The 18,910-nt window shown below is 36.2% G+C and overlaps 1 protein-coding gene across 2 annotated transcripts in view; it reads right to left on the bottom strand.

Moving 5' to 3' along the window:
- TLL1 (tolloid like 1) overlaps positions 1-18,910 on the bottom strand; it is a 125,342-nt gene that overhangs the window by 14,841 nt on the left and 91,591 nt on the right. For both annotated transcript variants that reach the window (XM_005486293.4, XM_074541210.1), the window contains exons 13-16: positions 14,245-14,440; positions 12,634-12,759; positions 9,622-9,782; positions 6,468-6,648 (exon numbers count right to left, since the gene is read on the bottom strand). In XM_005486293.4, coding sequence (XP_005486350.3) covers positions 6,468-6,648; positions 9,622-9,782; positions 12,634-12,759; positions 14,245-14,440 — 664 coding nt within the window. The remainder of the gene's footprint in view (positions 1-6,467; positions 6,649-9,621; positions 9,783-12,633; positions 12,760-14,244; positions 14,441-18,910) is intronic.

The following is an 18,910-nucleotide window of genomic DNA, read 5'->3' as shown; positions in this document are numbered from 1 at the left end:
CCAGCAGACCTTGCTACCAAGAGGAGCACGGAGCCTGGGGCCAGAGCAGGATAAGCTGCAGCACAGTCACTCTTCCCAGTGAGGCACTTGTGTGGTGCCGTAGTTTTAGGTCACTCTTTGCTCAGCCTGCAGCCTTGCACTGTGGCACAAAGAGTCTGTCTCATCTCTCTTGCAATTGAGCATTAGTTCCTAAGGGAGAAGAACACTAGTAAAAAACCAAGTTAGAACAAAGGAGGTAAGAGATTTACCAGCTTTTACTCTTTCAACTGATCTAGCTGGTAAAAGTTTCATAAATATCCAGTTTTATCTTAGTAAACAATGTAGTTTAAGGACAACACATATTATTCCAGCTTTGTGCAAATTCCATTTGCACAAATTTAATAGTGTTATCTTGAAAGGAAAACATAGATCAAAAACACTTCAACTTCTACACATTAAACATGTAAGAAGAGAAAGATTTCACATAGGCTTTTCTAATAAGTTGGGCTTTTTCCCCCAGCAGAGTGACAGTGTGCTTTACTTTTAATGAAGCTGGACATTATAGACCATCACAAAAAGAAAAAGAATTTGGCATTAGTTAGTTCAAGAGCTACAATGTAGCATGCAGTTCTCTTTATTAACATATAATCCTTCAAAAGAGCTTTTAGTGTGTTAGAAATAAAGCAGAGAGTAGTGGAGGAAATATGACCTGCATTAAACAGCTACAAATTCATTGCATGGAAAAAAGCCAAACTAGATTAACAGGCTGTCATAGTAGCAAGAGGCCTCTGCTGCCATGCTTCTATGTCATTCAGCTGCTCTTGCTTTAGGTGAGGCTGGTCCCTTTAAAAGAGGCAGACTGCTCCTGACATGTGTATACACATACATGCATATATGTGTGCACATCTATATAACTATACATGTACACCCACACACATATGTATACATTCTTAGAGATATATATATATATATATATGTATATAAACACAGACATATTAAACCTCCTCTGTATTTTACTAAATGTGCCATTTCAACATGCAAAAGAGAGGAGGAAACAGAGCAAAGGAATTTTGGTCATCCCAGAGGTCTGGTTGTTGTGGGTTGGAATGCAGACCATTTAACCCCTACAGTCTTATTTACCTTGGAAAGCCACAGTTAACATTATGTCCAAACAAGGCAATGTGATATTTCACACTTTACCAGGTATGGCAAGAATTTCTATAGATTAGAAGCCACCATGGATGATTTAAGTCTCTTTTCATTGTCTTACTCATGCATTTTTTTCCATGCCTTTTCTGATGCTCATACTCAGTAACACAACAAAGGAAGTTTGCATTGTAATTGCATACACGTCATCTTCCTCTGCCAAAATGTTTTTCAGCACTTGACCTGTTGACTTGCAGGTCTTTCCATAAAAATCAGCTTCCACTTATAATACAAGATGATAATGTGCATTTATAGGTAAATTCTGCAAGTCAAACCCAAGCATCCACTGCATTTTGTACTGTAATTCTCAAATCTGTTTGCACTGAAAGTTTTTGGAAGCTTTCTGCAAATGTGACCATATCTGAAGGTTAAGAAAGAGCTGAAAACATAGATACCTTGTTGTAGTGTGTTTGTTAGATACTACTTGTCATTTTGATGATGAAAGGAAGCACAGGAGCTCCACAATACACTGCTTATGCACCTTGCAAAGCAAGTCCCTAACTGAGGGGGCAATTCTATGCAATGTCAAATCAAAGTCATAATTTTGCAAAAGCAAGCACTACACACTTCACATCGCAAGTGAAGAACAGTAGCAATCAACTGAGAAATTAGAACTATTATGAACAAAATTCTTCAATATTTCCCTCCTAAGCATTAGTTTGAAATTTTCCACCAGAATAACAAAAGGAAAGGAAGGCAAGATCAAAATGCATTCAAGTTAGGCTTTCAAGTACAGAGTAGGTACACAAATTCTAAATAAATAAAAGCCCTGACCATTTTCATCATCCACCAAACTCTATGAAAACATTGAAAAGTATTTTAACATTAGATATGCTTATATTCTGCAAAATAATCTCTTGAGAGATAAGTGCATAAGCAAATAGTCCCACGTTGGATGTCCTCAGAAATAAAATAATGGACAGAAGGTACAAAGAAGTTTTGGAACACATTTGAGCTACAATAATTACTTGTACATAGTTAATCAAGGATGCAACTGTTGAACAAGCCTTCCTCACACTTCATAACTGAGAACACACTTTCTGTCAAATTGATTGCCCAGTTTAAAAATTTGTGAAAAAAACCCCCAACAATTAGTCTGTATTAGTTAGGAGAACAAATGTTTTGCCATGTAAAAACAAAGCCATTTGTTATGCTGACAGATGGAAATGAGTACCCCCAATTTTAAATGGATACTTTCTTTTATTTTCTTTTTTCAGTACACAGCAGAAGGAAAGATCCATTCTCAAGAAAATAATAGATTGAATGATTCTGAGGACAAATGGTCGTACCTCTGAGACCCTCAGAGGCCACCAGTCTGTGAATAATATGTACTCGGCCTGAAGGGACCTGCACCAAGTCCTTGCAAGATTCAAAAATAAAAATTTTCTCTTTGCAGGCAGCTTTCTTGTCTGTGGAAAAAAATGTACCAGGATGGAACCAGAGATGACTTTTTGTTCAAGGCTAGAAACAGTCTAGCTTTCTCTTTTTAACTGCTCAATGAATCACCACCAAGAAGATAAACCTCATTTTTACATTATATAAAAACCCATGTAATTTTGAATGTTATGCAGAGAATCACTCATGTTTACTTAAAACACTAAAGTAACTCTGAAACCTATGATAAATGGAAGCAGTTTAATGACAAACTACAACTAATCCTCAGGTCATCTTTTCAGAAAGATCACAGAAAAAAAGGGTATTTAAATATATATACATATATATATACATACATATATATATATATATATATATATAATTGTTATATTTTTGAAATTATTTAACACTTCTCTAGTCTTACAGGCCCAGTAGGGTGTGCTGAGTCCTGCCTGCAAGGACTTACTCCAAGGCCTTGGTCTTATAACAAAAGCGGGAGACAGAGGAGGACATAAGAAAGACAGAGGGAAAAGAATAAAAAACTTATTATTGGAAGTTTTTCATTTAGAAGTCTAATATCCAATTCCAAGAAATTTTATTAAAAGTTTTTCTTTTAAATAATATATAGTGACCCCCAGTTTCCTCTCTTTATCTGAGAAACTTGATTATAAATATACATTAGAGTCTCCATAGTTCAGCTAGTATCCTGCAGAGACTCCTAACTGAGCTTTCTTCAGAACTGTCCCATCAAATGTAAATTTTCCAGAATGATGAAAAAAAAAATTCTCACTTTCCAGTAGCACCTGTCTGGCTGTTAGCACTATTTTACAGCCAAAAATATAATTACATGTTGTCTTGTATCAACATAAATACCTTCCTAATGCAGGTCATCTGTTGCCCTATGTCACTGTTTGCTTTCACAGTTTATCACAGCAGGTTTCAACCACCCAAAAACTGCTTTCTGTCGTCTGAGCTGGAGCTGGGCCATGCTTCCTCATCTCTAGCTGTGGTGCAGAATTCACCACCAAGAGTTGCGGAAGAAAAGAGTAGTTCTTTGGCTGTGCTTAGGGAACATTTTTCAGTTCCTAATCTTCACATTAATTTAACTTATCCACCTTTCTATATTGCTAAGCATTGCATATGGCCTTTACTGGTGAAAAGAGTGCAAGATGCAGTGTTTTACTCATTACATTTTTTGTCATTATTTATGTCTTTATAACTAAGTGCTTCACATCTATTGTGATTCAATTAATAAAAATGGTAAATGTCTGCAATCAAGTGTCAAAGTATTTCTACCCAGATATCATTCAAAAATTGTTGTAGTCTGAAGTTTAATATACATATAAACAGGCAAAAAACAGCACTTCATCAGCTGAAAAATTCTGCCATCAACTCCCAAAAGTCAAAATACTTGAAGTCTCAAGTCTGTTCTTTATTGGCAGATGAATAGCATATTATGCCCATATAAAGTAATTCAGGGACAAGAAAGTAACAGTGTTTTCTGACAGACCTAAGATGTCTGGTTAATTATTTGGAGATGGCATCTTCTTTTTAGATACTTTAAGTTCAGAAGTTTCATTTTTCTCAAGCATTACAAAATTTCTGTTTTAATCAGAAAGCCTAGTCAAACAATGAAAGTCAGATGACATAGAAGAATGGAATCTGCTAGAAATTTGAACAAATGGAAGACAGTTCAGAAAAAATAAAAATAAAAATAAAATATTCATATTATATTCAGATATTTGAAATCATATGAAATGTTGGCAGGAATGTGTTATGAAGCACTCAGTAAATTGACATACTTAGAGATTCAAAGGCTTTTTATAACAAACTATTTTTTTAATGGGATTAGATATATATAATATCTAGGACACATAACACATTTCTATTTATTGAAAAATACATTAGTTCAAACTTATCCCTGACTAAAGAATTATTCTGTGATCAATGACATCACTTAAAAATTTCTTTTTGAAATTACCTTGTGAGGGAATGATAAGAACAGTTCTGTCAGAACTGAAATATACAAGGGAAAATTAGTTCAGAATAATTACAACCTGATGCTTTGTAATCCATGACCCTCAGTCTAGTCTTTCCCCAAGATATCGCATTGGTGGAACCCACTCATTTAAAGAAAGTCACTTGAGCAAAAGAAATAAATTCATATGTGAAGATAAACTACTACTTTAATGAAAACCAAAATTTAACTGACTATAGATGTATAAATGACCAGGATGTCCAGGAAACACAACTTCTGAACCATGGAGCTTATATAAATTACTGCACTATCATTGCTAGTCTTATCTGAAGTATCTGTAAGATCCTAAAAAGATTCAACAAACTTCTTTTGCAGTCTTTAGAACTTGAACATGTCAATATATATTCCTGTAAAAAGACAATGTGACAATTCCTGCTGGCACAACTAGACCAACAGAAAATGACTAGCTGCGTGCTTCTAGGAGGAAGCTCTGTTGTGTGCACATATGTATTTACTACAAATAATGAGTAAACCTTGAATGCTTCTTGCTTATGTAAATCATAAATTTAAAAGTAGATAGTGTTACTAAAAGTAAAGATGTATCTTTGGAACATTATGACCAGAGAAATGTGGTTACTAGGAAAGAGATATACTTAAAAGAGATCAAATCTTTTTTATGTCTTTGTATGAGACAAAACTCCTCTTTCCATATTTCATAGTTGCTTAATAAAAGCATCAAAATAGTCATAATAAGAAAACACTGAAAATCTAAACTTTTTGCCTTGGTAGATATTTTTTCATTTTTCAAACCATATTCCTTACACATTCTACAGATTCTCATTAGTCATTCTCAGCAGTCATCAATGAAAAACCATTTCATTTCCGTTTTGATAAAATATTTTAGCAAGTAAATGCTAATAATGGTAGTATATTTTACTACATGCTAAGTAAAGAATAATCAGGATTCTCCAGGTTCAGAATTTTCACTGCTATAAAAAAAATATGGAGTACAATTCAATTCCCAGATTCTTCTGTTTGACATCTGGTTTAGGGAGGTGGGCAGATGGAACTGGTGTTTTCTGTTGTTTTTTGTTGTTTTACACAAGGTAAGTTACCTATCCCTATGTGTGTGTGTAAACAGGCAGGAAAAACACAAAGCAAACTGTTGCTACAAACACCGAGTGGTCTCCTGCCAGAGCCAGATTTCTATATTCCACACTCAATGGGTAATTGCAGAGGCCACTGTTGAGCAAATATTTCCTCACATCTTAAGCTTCACTTATGTGTAACTTTATTCAACAGTGTAAGTCCTCATACGATATAAACTTCCACCGCTCTGATCTCCCTCAGTAAAATTACACTCATAAATAAAACGACACGGGTTTTTTTTGCAAGATCAAGATCTTAAACCCTGTTCCTCTGCAAAACATTAAGAAGTGCAAAGTTTGGCACAGATGTAGCCATAATGTTAAACAAATGTTGTACCACAAAGTGGTAATTTCCCAACAAATGGAATATATTAAGAGACTTGAGTAGAAAAAATACAAGAGTACACAGTGTGCAATTCGTATCACTTTACAACTGGGATTTGAAAAAAACAGCAACAAAACTTGGGATAAAAGAAATCTCATAAAACATAGAAATACAGTAAATTTTCTTTTGTCCTCTGTATCTCACAAAGTTTTCTTGCTTCTGCTGTTACTTAAGTACATATAGATATGTTCAATATATTTTCTACAGACGTTACAATTCAGAATGATATTTTAAGACAGGAGAGTGGTGTATGTTTATGTAAATAATACTAATTCAAAGCTACCAGGAAAACCATAAGCAAAGAAGTCACTCATTTTCATACCAAAATTGTGGTCACTCCACCCAGTCAGTGGACACCCAGAGGCACTGACAGGTATATGAGGGTACTGCTCCATACCTGAGAAGAAGTGTGCCTTGAAGCCTTTTTTTGAGACAGTGTTGTCAGAGCGAAACTCGATGCGCATGTTGTTGTACTGAGAGGTGATAACTTCAGGCACTTCTGAACCGCAGAATTTACCGTGCAGCTTGGAATCAGAAGAAAGGCCACTGCGAACCTCCACGTAATCATACTTGCAAACCTGAGAAAAGAATGAAAGAAAAAATATTTGGCTAATCAAAATAAAAGCATGAAGCTGTTCATGAATGCCAGAATTCTGATGGGTATGTATATTACTGCTGAATAATAAATGACCAATATCCTTCTTCACTTTCTCCTGATTCTGAAAGCATTTTAAATTGTTACATTTGCTAATTATAGGTAAGAATGTTTTAAGGTCACTAACACATAGCTCTACTATGAATTGTGTTCCAAATTATATTTTTATAGATGTTGACCCATGTTTAATATCTAAATTTCAAGATACTTAAAGCATTTCCACTTCATTTCAAAAGCAAATATTCCATTGACAGCAAACTAAAATCTAGAAATGTTGATGCTAAAAATTACACCTCTCTGTGTGCTATAAACCACATACCCCAAATCTACAAATCTTATACTATTTGCATTTTGAAGATGTTTTTAAATATTAATTTTCACCTAGAAACTTACAAGGTAAGTTTTCATCATTACATATTTAAGATATATTCATTTATTTCCAAATATAGAACTTTCCACTATTAAATCCATGCAACTTTCACCAACAGTAGCATAGCTACAATTTGGAACATGATGCATGCCATTTTTATTAAAAGATCAGAAATAAAGTAATATAATGTAATAAAAAAAAAGCCTTATGCAAGGTCTAGTTCTAATGATAATACTTTCAATACATAATCCCTGGGTCAACTTAAAGCCATCCAGCCAAAAACTTCTAAGCTTCTTAGGCTCAACTATCAATCATTTAATCAAAAATGTACCAGTTGTCTGCAATTAATAGCTTAAGAGAGAATATTGTCCAGGAGAATTCATACAGAGCTTATATTGGTCCATTAAATCCAAGTTGTATTTGAAAAATTGCAATGTCTAGTCAAAAAAAAGTGTCAGGGGAGCTGGAAGAGAACAATAGAAAAGGATGTTTTGGCCTTTGTTGTTCTCTGTCTCTATGAAAAATTGTCATAATTTCCAATTGGTTTTAATATAATACACTGAAGATGTAGATTAAACTTCTATTGTTACCGGAAGAATTTTCACATGTGGCAGAGTTTACAAGTGATTAATTCAGTCAAAACTCCTTCTGTACAGTATAAAGAACACAAAGATTCTTGAGTTACTGCCACATGTTAATCTATACTAATTGGAAGACATATTTCTGATAGTGCATGTGATTTTCAAATATAGCTCACTACGTTGATAAATCCCACCAATTCCAGCAATGTAATGGTGGTGAGTTTTTATGGTTGCCTAGCTTTAGATCAGAAATCAAATGGAATTTCAAATAGATCTAACTTCCTCTATACTACACTGCCCTGAAAAAAAAAATAGAAGTTAAACTGCACAATGTCAATGTAAAATATTAAAATTATAATAGTGTAAAAGACATACTAAATTTGGTCATAAATGGAGGACCTACAACAAATAAAATAAATCTACAAATAAATCCTCCAATAACAAATAAAAAAAATAGACTGCTTGATAAATTTCATGTCTGCACACAGAGATTTCATGTCTGCATTCAGGCAATATCTTAGAATTTTCCAGATATTATGTTTCTTCTCATTTTCACAGGCAACTGTCCTTAATGCTACTATTTAACAGTATGAAGCCAAGATTTAGTAGCACATGAGATGATCAAATGCTAGTTCTGATTGCTGAAACACATTCAGAATTTTTCTGTCTGTTTATGTTGAATGTCTTTCATGAGCTTAGAGAAGTGATTTCACTTCATTACAGGTGTTTTCCTTGCAAATCTTGCCCATGTACCAAGAAAGTGCAGGAAAAAGGTTTTTATGACTTGTTCAAATGGTAATTAAATTTCAATTCTTTGGGACTTTTAAGCTTTTTTACATCTCTTGCACTTCTAGTCATAATGATTACAGGACATAAGTGCAAAGTATACATCACTGAAAATCGGAATTTCATGGACTTGAGAACCCACTTCAAAAACTTATGGAGGAAAAAAATCTGACATTGTTGCCTCTGAAAATAATACTGAGGTATTTTAGAGAAGTCATGGCTGGTTTGGTTCTTAGTTATAAATCAAACTCCCACTTTTGTACCTTCAAATACCTCTGCCTAAAAAGTAGGCCATCTTTATACTAAATACATCACTACAAATTTATTTAGAAATAAATAGAAATGTCAGAAATAACATCCTGGGATTTGTGTTTTTAATGCCTGTAAAAAATGTGCATTTAAACTCAGTGGTTACAGCATGTTATGGCTGGAGCGTGGTGAGGGAATTCAATGATATGACAGAGAATTGCCTATGAAGCAGAACAAAAAGTGAAAAGGATGTTGAAACCCACATTTTACTGCTTCTCATCCCAAAAGCACTGCAGCCCCCACCCCTTTGTTTAAAGCTGTAAGGAGTGTCCTTCAGCACATGGAGGGCTCTGCCCTGTCCCTCCTCCCACCTGGGCAGAAGAGCCCCCATGCCTCTGGGGGTTGCCCAGCTCAAAAACTGCTGCTGTTCTATCGTGACTTATTTCTGGTACTCCTCACTTCAAACTATTCCCCCTGTGAGATACTTGTAAGTGATTTAAATGCTCCCTCACTCCATCACTAACCACAGCTTATGTGTATTCTTTGTAGTCAGTCTGTAAAGATGATTTGGTTTCTCCAGATTTTCTTCTCTTGAATTCTTTCCAATATGCTTCAGCCCCATTTGCTCTGTTTTATTTTGTTGATAAAAAAGTCAGCTGAGACTCAGCAGAGAACATTTTTTTAAAATTTCTTGTAATACATATACATTTAGATGATATGTAAAAGAGAGCTATTCTTTCCATGTTTGTTTTGAAAGAATCCAGAAACAGTCCCAAAATTAAAACAAGAATATCCATGCTTATTGTCAGCATATGAAAGGTCAGCAAGGGTTCTATAAGATAATATCTATTTCTGAATGTTTGTGAAACCACTTAGAGTGTAACAGATCGTGCAGCTCTTGGTTACTTACTTCATTCCCTTCTAACTCAAAAAACTCAAACTTCATTGAAATTCGGTATTGTGTTGGGGCAACCACCTGCCACACACAGTTTTTGTTTGGAGGATACTCTTTTGGCCACCCTGGTGTGGTTATAGTCCCATTTAGCTTTGTCAGGAGTCCTCCACAAGCAGCTGTAAAATTAAAAGAGAACATCATTTCTTGACTGACAGTGTGTTTTACTATAAACAGAAACATGCTAAGAAGAGTCAGTCCTCTCATTACTTATGTGCTGCAATGCCCAGACAGACTAATCAGAATCTTGCTTTATCATGCTTGGTGCAAACAAAGAGAAAGAGACAGCCCCTATCGTGAACAGCTTGCAGGTTTGTGGGCAGAGATAAGTTTCAGGACTACACAAGGCGTTATCATATTCATTCTTTTCCCCTCCCTCCAGAGACTCTGGTTATTCTCTCACAGCCTTTCCCATGCAAGTCCTCTGACCTCACCGCCCTCCCCAAGACCTTGACCACCCCTCTTCTGACAGAGAGATACTTAGGGTGTGCTTCTCTCCTTCATTCCTGATGCAGAATCAGCCCTACCTGTCTCAGTTCATATGGCTGTATATGCCTCCCATAACCCACTAGCTAGGGTCACTTCTTTGGAAGAGCAGTCACATACACTTTAGTCACAATTACTTTTGCTGAATCATGGATGTTCAATTAAAAGAGAAAATGCCTCTTATTTCCAAGTATATGCCAAATAATCACCTCCATAAAACAGAAAAATACGATACAACGTTCTTGAATGCAGTTCAACTAGCAAAGGATAAACTCATTAATCTTTTCCATCTGTGCTTTTTTTTTTTTTAAAGGAAAGTAAGGGGATTTAGAGAAGCTCTCAATCACACTCTGCTACATTGATAACCATTACAGCACTGTGACAGCACTGGAAATCATCCACAAATCTCCTTCCAAAGAGCTCTGCTCAACTGTTCTCCGCTAACACTGAAAGCTTTAAAAACTGGCTATAGCAGTCTAGCTGATGATCTCACATACTGCATCTACTCCATCTAACACAGCTGGGAGAATTCACCAGTTACTATGTCAAGGCTCATTTTGTCAACTCAGACACACACCAGTGTTTCTCCTGGTCCCTAGTTTTCCATGCAGCACACTTCTTGATAAACATGTAAAAGTAATCGGATGGAATGGCTGAACTAAGACCTCGGGTCACAACTCAATGTATCAAAAAAGACATAGTTTTAAGGACTGCACCCAGATGACACAAGCTTTCCCTTCAAATGATCCAATCTGGGTCAGAGAAACTACTGCCAGATTTCAATTTCTGCTTCTGAACATTGTTCTACTGATCCTTGAGGCAAGGGTGGAAAATGTGGAAATAGTGAAAAAAGAAAATCTTAACCCTTTCTGATATGCTGCCATTGGGGGAGACTTGGATTAGAAGATCATAAAACAAATTTCTGTGCATGTCAACACTGCAGTGAAGTATAAGGCAAAGTTTCTGACTAGAGGCTTCTACCCACACGTGAATTAATAGAGCTAGCTCACACAAACGGCCCAAACGATAACAAGGAGCTAATGCTCACAGTGACTACACAGTAATTTTGATTCAGCAGTTCCAAGTACTATCTACACACAGTGAGTGCCACCTCAGCTGGAACAAACACATACACACTTTCAGGGATAGCTCATGGTTTTTTCTCTAAACTGCAGTGCAATGCTTAGAGTAACTTCTTATGACAGAGTTGTTTTACTGTTTGGGCGCCAGGAATGTACCTCTCTTCTGTTTTCCAGAGGCAGAGAGAAGGGCCTTCTGAAAGACTTCTCTAATATTCTGACTTGAATCAGCAAGCAGACTAAACTCAATTCCTTATGTAAATTTGGGCTGACAATCAAAAGCCCAGAGATCAAACCTTTGTCTTCATAGCCCTCCCTTTGATTGAACTCATTTCCTTATTGTCTATCTAATGTGCAGGCATCCAAATAACTTGCTTTTCCAATGTTCTCTTCACTAAAGGTCGGTGAGGGAGGAAAAACAACCAAAAACACCCTGTGCCAGCTTGATGAGAGCCACAATCTAACATGCCTTTAATCTACAACTTCCACCAGCTCACACAAACATACAACAAACAAAAAACCAAAACCAACACTGCAGATCCAAAAGCAAAATAACAAGAAAGAATTGCAAAGAAACCAGGCAAAATTACCCCAAACTGTGAAAAATAATAAATTAAAGACAGGAAATTAGAAAAAAGAGAGACCAGTGAATTACATCAGAAGAAAACCAGGACTCCAAGCACCCCAACTTTCATCACTAGTCAAACAGATGAGCTAAGAATAAATTTGTGCTATCCTTTGATTTATTGGTGTCTATGAGTAAAAATCAAACAACACTTGGTGCATAATGATCAAGAGTTTATGGTTCTTTCCTTTGATATGAAATATGAATAGAATGCAAAATCTTATCTCAGTTCAATCCTATGTTTACAGGACTTCCGCTTATCTTTCTTTTTTCTCCAAATGCTTGTTTGAACACACTTTGCTCACCCTGAAAATTAAGAAAAGTCCACAGTGTGGCTACGAGTGGGGAGGATTCCTCTGAGCTAAAATATAGGACCTTGCTCTTCTAGACCTGCCAGATTCCCAGGCACATCCCAGTCAGAGGTGCCCGAGGGGTCGTTACACACTGAATCTGAGAAGGTGGCACATACTCTGCTGGTAATAGTCTCCTTGAGAGACTTTGCTTTAGTGAGTATGAATAGTGTAATAAGTGGTATGGAGCCCTGCTTTGCACCATTCCTGATTGACTAACAGTAAAATCTGCAAAATGAAATTGCTGATGGACACGGGACAAACATGGCTCTGGCTCTGGCATGACTACTAAAAGGACAGCATTGCTTTTCTGGGTTGGGTTCCACAGATCTCATGCTGTTCAGACAGAGACCAAGAGATGTGTAGCATTTCATTCAGGCCATGGCACTCTGAGAGCTTTAAGAGCCCATAAGACAGCAGCACACTGTACCTTCACAACTCTTCTTGTCAGGACCAAGTTCGTAGCCAGGATCGCAGGCGCACTGGTAACTGCCCAGGGTATTCACACAGCGCTGCTCACAGCCCCCATTGTCAGGTTTGGCACATTCATCTTCCTCTGCCAAGACAGGCAAGAATGCAAAAATGTGTTAAATAATTACCTTCCTCAGCTGTAACTGCTGGATCAATAGTAACCCCGAAAGCTATATGCATGCCATTATAAGATGCACTGTGTAAACCACTGTGGTTACTGACTAGAGGATTTTCAAACGCTAAGGAGACCTGCAATAGAGAAAATAAAAATTTTTCCTATGTGGGGATGTGGGGTGTGGTTTCTTTGTTGGGTTGTTCTGTTTGTTTTTTTTGGTTTTTTTTTTTTTTTTTTACAATGTCTACTAACAGCTGCAGAACTAATTTATAAGCACTTTGTGTGCAGCATACAGTAATTCAGGCAGCTATAATCTAAAGATTGTACAAAGTATTGAAGGAAAGATTGAAAATCCACAGTAGGGTCAATTGAAGGTCACTTTATCTCCCTCAGAATCAATCTGTACATTATCCTGAATTCATACTCAAAAACAGATTAACAGAATCCTCAAATCCTAGGTTTTTATTCTACTGATATTAAAAGGAACAAGATGAATCAGGGCTGGGGGAGGGAAAGGAATTGTGTGTTCTCTCTGCTAGCTCTGAAATATTCCCATGAGATTTATCACTGAAATATTCCTAAGATGCTGGAATATTATTTTCTTACACCAGGAAAAGTAATTTCTTAGGGAAAAAATAAGAGCTCCTACTCTCATGCCTATTGCCTTCAAAATTATAATTGCCTACAATGAAAACTATCAGTTGGGATTAGAAAAGCCATGGTTTCTTTACAAAAGAACAAAAAGGTTTTCCTCGTGGCATGACCTGTATTTCAGGTAACACCATGGCCACACCACTGCCAGTGGCTTTAACTGTGCCACCGGCAGCACCGTGTGCAAATTACAAACTTTCCATGTATCAAATGCTTCAGCCATTTTGTGCAGCTGTATGACACTCTCCTCTCCCCAAAAAACACCATTTCTTGCACCTAAGCTTCACAGAAGACTATGAGGTTATTGTTCAATATGATTTCTGATCTCTTTTTTGGTTTTTTTTCCCTCCTTACAGAGAGTAATAAAGCAGACCAACCCAGAAAATAGATCAGAAAAAAACTGACAAGATTTAGACAAAGAAAAGGAAAAAAAACTTAAACAGGAAAAAAAAAAGCCATTTGCAATTGCATTGTTTAACTTTATATTTGATAGCACAATGTAAAAAATGTGCCATTTTTCAAAATTAGGTTATGTTTCAGAACTAAGTTGATTAACTGAACCTGAAGACAGTAGAAAGTTGTGCTGAGTATGTTCCTTCAGTCTTTGGAGACATTTTACTAGGAGATTCAAAAACATCTATTATTTTGTTTTGAATCAATTTTATGCCCAGGAGGAATCCTTCTATTTATTCTAGTAGCAAAAAAAAAAGATTGAGAAATATTTTTCATCTCTCTTCATAATTTTCTAGTCCAAGAAGAAGTGATAAGCTGCTAATTACTCTCAAAATATATTTTAACACTTACCTTTAAAAAAGTTAGCTGCAAACCCTGCTTTATTAACAGTTCCATCAGAAACAAACTTCATCCACAGGGTATTAGAGGTAGATCTAATGTCTTCTGGCTTGTCATACCCACAAAAGTGACCAATCAAAGGACTGTTCTCATTTGTTCCATCTCGGATTTCCAAGTAGTCATACGCACAGTTGTCATGTCTTTCAATCTGTAAAACATAATTTTCAAAATTACCTACCTGAACTTGACCACAAATATCAGGCAGATAAAAAGAATTTAATTTTTTTCAAAGTTAAGGTTAAGGTCTCTGATTAGGGTTCAAGCAGCAGAAAGATGAATGAACATCATCGAATGGATTTTAACTATACTTGTTTTCTGCACAAAAAAATATACTGAAATGTTACTAAGGACACAACAGTCTAACTGGGAAAAAAAACCTAAAAAAGACATGCTCACCTCTAAACTTCCTAGTGCTCTGTTAAACTTCTACTCTCATCTCAAGTCAAGTCCTCTTTTGTCATGTACACTCAATTAAAGAAGATTAATGGCTCAGAAACGAAACAAGTCAGAAATATTCACTGTTTTAGCAATATTAAAAAGTTCAAATTTCAACAATATGATAAGATTTTTGGAATCTCCTTTTATCATCCAGACAGAGCAAAATTTTGCATTTGTCACTGTTCCCTAATGTTGCAGGATAAAGGTAAAAAATTGCCGTGCATAAGGAATTTGATACATCTGAAAAATTAGATCCAAATACACATATAAAATGATCAGCTCTTAAGTAGTCAACAGAACAGAGGACGAAAAGAAACTAATTTTTCAGTGGCCAATGTGTCCAGTTTCTCTTGCACAATTCCTGACTTCAGGTGTCCTCTTTTGATTTTCTGGGTCAATGAGCGAATCTTTGCTGTACTGATGGAGAAACTTACTGAAACCAGAGCAACTGAAAATTTCCCTTTCCATTTAAATTTTCTGCTGGATGACATTGAAACACAGACTAATATGTGAGTGGGCATGTGTGCATGTCTGCTTGAGTAGTGAGCCTTGTGCTCCTTACATAATATTATTTGCAGAGTCCATCAGAACGGGAATTGCACCAGAGAGGAAAGCAGTAGCAGCCCAAATATGACCTTGTCCATAAGATAGATAATTTACAATGCTTGTCTTTATTGAGAGCGTGTCTTTCTCAAGAAAATTAAAAACCCTCTTGAGCAGGGTCATTTTACTGCTGGAATATTTCACATCGCTCAGTCTTATTTAATAAAAGAATTAACTAGATCCAAGCATTCAAAAATAATTCCTATAAAAACACTCTTTTTAAACTAACTAGCTGAATTGGGAGAGGCAAGCTTAGGGATGGAGAGGATGGGGAGGGTAACAGGATCACAGTCAAGTAGAAGGGTTGGAGAAAGCCTCAAATCCAATTCAGCACATCCATATTCTGTTAAATCAATAAAGAAGTCTAAACTAAGCCCAGAAAAGTCTACATTTGCTCTCCAGAGAGTTTTTCTTGCACCTAAGCTTCCAGTAACCAGAAGTAGCCACCTGTTCTCTGCTCTACTTGTGCACCACGACCAACATGAAGCTCAGGAATCATCACAGACTAAGGAACTTCCATTAAGCACATTAATATTTCTTATGTAAAAGGAAAATTTGGGAGGAAGGAACTGTTTGATTTTGTGCCATATTTGTGGCATCAAAATATCAAAATATGGCACTTACAGGCAACATTTCTCTGTCTTCTTTCCAACTTTCCAATTCTCCAGGCATTTACATGCACAATTTTCTCCCACCCACTCCTCTGTCACAAACCATATTGCCATTTACTGTAATTTCCTAAATTTTTGATCAGGAATTTTTCTGGGACAGAGTCTGGGAATGAGTGAGGAAAGCCAGGAAGATTTGGGATACAACCACCTATTGTTGATTTTAGTGGCAATTGTATGCAACTAATGCAGTACATGAGCACTGGTAAGTTTTTGACAATACCAATTCCAAATTTTCATTAACCTAAATAATAAATTCATGACATCATATTCCAATTTGAAATAAAGTCTGCCTTGTTATCTCTGTAAAAATCGAGAAGTGAGCTGGTCCAAAGCTCACTAATATCAATGAAGGAATTGTGCATTTTCCCCACACATCTGTGGTCATTTCAGTACTTAAGACATTTAATTAACATCCAGTTTTTTCCCATGTTTCCATTTTTTATGGGCAATATGGAAATTATGATTATCCACCAGTCCAGTGTGGCTCTGAGTTACATGTGCCAAATTTCCATTGAGGTGAATTAGTAATGTCTTTTCTAAGGATCACTTTATTATGGGCAGAAGAGCACAGCTAAAAATACATTTTGTATAGGAGTAAGTTTCTAACTTGCTAAGACTATAAGAATCAACCAACTTGCAAAGTTCCAAAAAAAAGACTGAGTTTCAAAAAAACCCATTTGAAAGGTGGCTGTTCTACCATATTCACTTATATTTAATTTACTACTAGTGCAAGTGATGCCAGCATTATCAATATTAAGGGATTGAAGTGTTACACCTATATATAACCTAACAGATAATTATTGTGGTTTTGAGAAAAAACTGGTACTTGGTAATCGATGAAAGAAATTATAAAATGTGGGGGTTTTTTCCCGTACCTCAAGTTTTAAGATTATGTGGTACTCTCATCTGGTAACACTGCCATACAAAGGTCTATTGCACTTGCAATAGTCTCTTATTCCTCCTGCTTCCTCCTATATTTCCTATTTTTCTTATTTTTCCTACTTCCTATTTGTTCTTCGAGGAAAATCTCTTTCAGTTAATGAAGGGGCCCCTGGTGAGTTTGGCTGTAACTGGACTGATCCCATAAATCTTGTTTACTGAAGCACTAAAATTTCACAAGATATTCACATGATATTACATGCTCATGAGAAGAAATACACAGAATATTAGCAAATTTTAAAAAAGAAATCATATCTAAATTTTTTTACAGAAAAATGCATTTCCTATAGGAAACTGAAAGATAACCTCAGCTCCTGAAGGCCTTAGAAGAAACATAGAATTTGAATGGCATCAGAGAACTAAGTTGAGAAAATGTCAGAAAAATTACTAAAGCAGGCACAGAAGAGCAGGAAAACTATGAAACTTCCCAGAGAAATGGTAAGCCAGAGACATTCTCTACATCTCATCTCAAAAAAATGTCTCATAGGTAGTTTCAGGTTTAGAATAACAACAACAAACCAACCAAACCAAAAAACCCAAACAAATACACATCCATAGTATCTTTGTCTTCTAGCACTCCTCCAACAGGAAAAAAGATAAAAAAATAAAATTAAAATAAACCAAAAAAAACCCCTAAAACTGAACCCAAAAAAAAGAGAAAAAGGATATAAAGGGCAAATCTAGGAGCAATTCTATTGCAGTAAAAATCTTTACATTATTTTTGGTCATTGTTAATTTTTTGTTCATAAAGTCAAACTGCAATAATGGTAAACATATCTGCCTACTTCAGTCATAAAAGGTGAAATATATGCCTAGTGAAATCAGTAGATCAGAGAAATTTTATTCCCTGATTTATATAAAAATAATTTAAATTATCTTCTATAATAAGCTATCTGCACAGAGTTTAACAAGGTCACTCAAATGAGGAAGATTAATATGAATCTTCTCTACAAACTCTCTGGATTTTTTTAGCTGGTGAGACTGCATGCCAAAAAAGGTTCTTAAATACAAAAGCAAACAAACTAAAAAAATCCCTGCTAATTTTCAAAGAACAATATTAAAAAGGTGACTGTCACAATGAAAAATATGGAGTTCCCAGTCCCAACATCTCTTCTCTCACACAGACAGTGGAAATTATAGCAGCCAAATAAGAAAGTGTAATCCTGCACTCAGTGGAAAATGTGTTGCCCACAGCAGGCAAAACAAGATGACTCATTGATACAGCTTGAAATTCTCAGTTTCCCTAGTGCTTTCATTTCAGAATGAAGGTTATTTATACAGGGTTTTTTTCCCTAGTATTACATAGGGATAATGAGAATTCCCCTTACTTAACTGTACCTTTCAGAACACAGAGAAGTAATTTTCTCACAAACACACTGCCATAACTCTCTGGCCTGACATTTACTTTTTTCTATCTCAACTGGCACCAAGAACAGTGATTTTTAAGCAACTTTTTGTTTTACTGGGCAGCGCACCAAGGATTCAGTCCAGAGTGGGACTCAGTACCAAAAACCAGAACACCTATCTCCAAGAGCTGGGAGCAGAAATGGAAATCAGTGCTGAATGTCCAGGCACTCCAGAGCAGCTCCCAAAGCAACTCCCATCCTCAGCAGAGAGCCCAGTGGATGAGCCAGTAGGAGGTGCCACAAAGACAGATATAACAGTCTTGTGCCTGCCTGGGGTGCCTCATTTGGTGCTCAAGGGCATCTTGCCACTCTGGAATTAGGGCTCACACCCTCCCTGGAAAGCATTTCAAGTCCCTACTGTTGGAATTCTTTTTTCTTTTCAAAACACGCAAAGTATAAGCCCCAATTTGAGACTGTCCCGACTATATTTCTGCTCAATTTCCTCCTTCTTCTTATGAGGTGCTAGTCCACTTGTCTCACCTCTAGAGAGTGCCATAATACTAAACAGTCTGGAGGAAAAACTGGACACTTCTTCCTAAGGCCCTAATCTTGTCTACTAAA

The sequence above is a fragment of the Zonotrichia albicollis genome, chromosome 5 (assembly GCF_047830755.1).
Source record: "Zonotrichia albicollis isolate bZonAlb1 chromosome 5, bZonAlb1.hap1, whole genome shotgun sequence".
NCBI lineage: Eukaryota > Metazoa > Chordata > Aves > Passeriformes > Passerellidae > Zonotrichia > Zonotrichia albicollis.
Note: the sequence above shows the minus strand (reverse complement) of the source record. Positions and strands in the feature narration are given on the sequence as shown.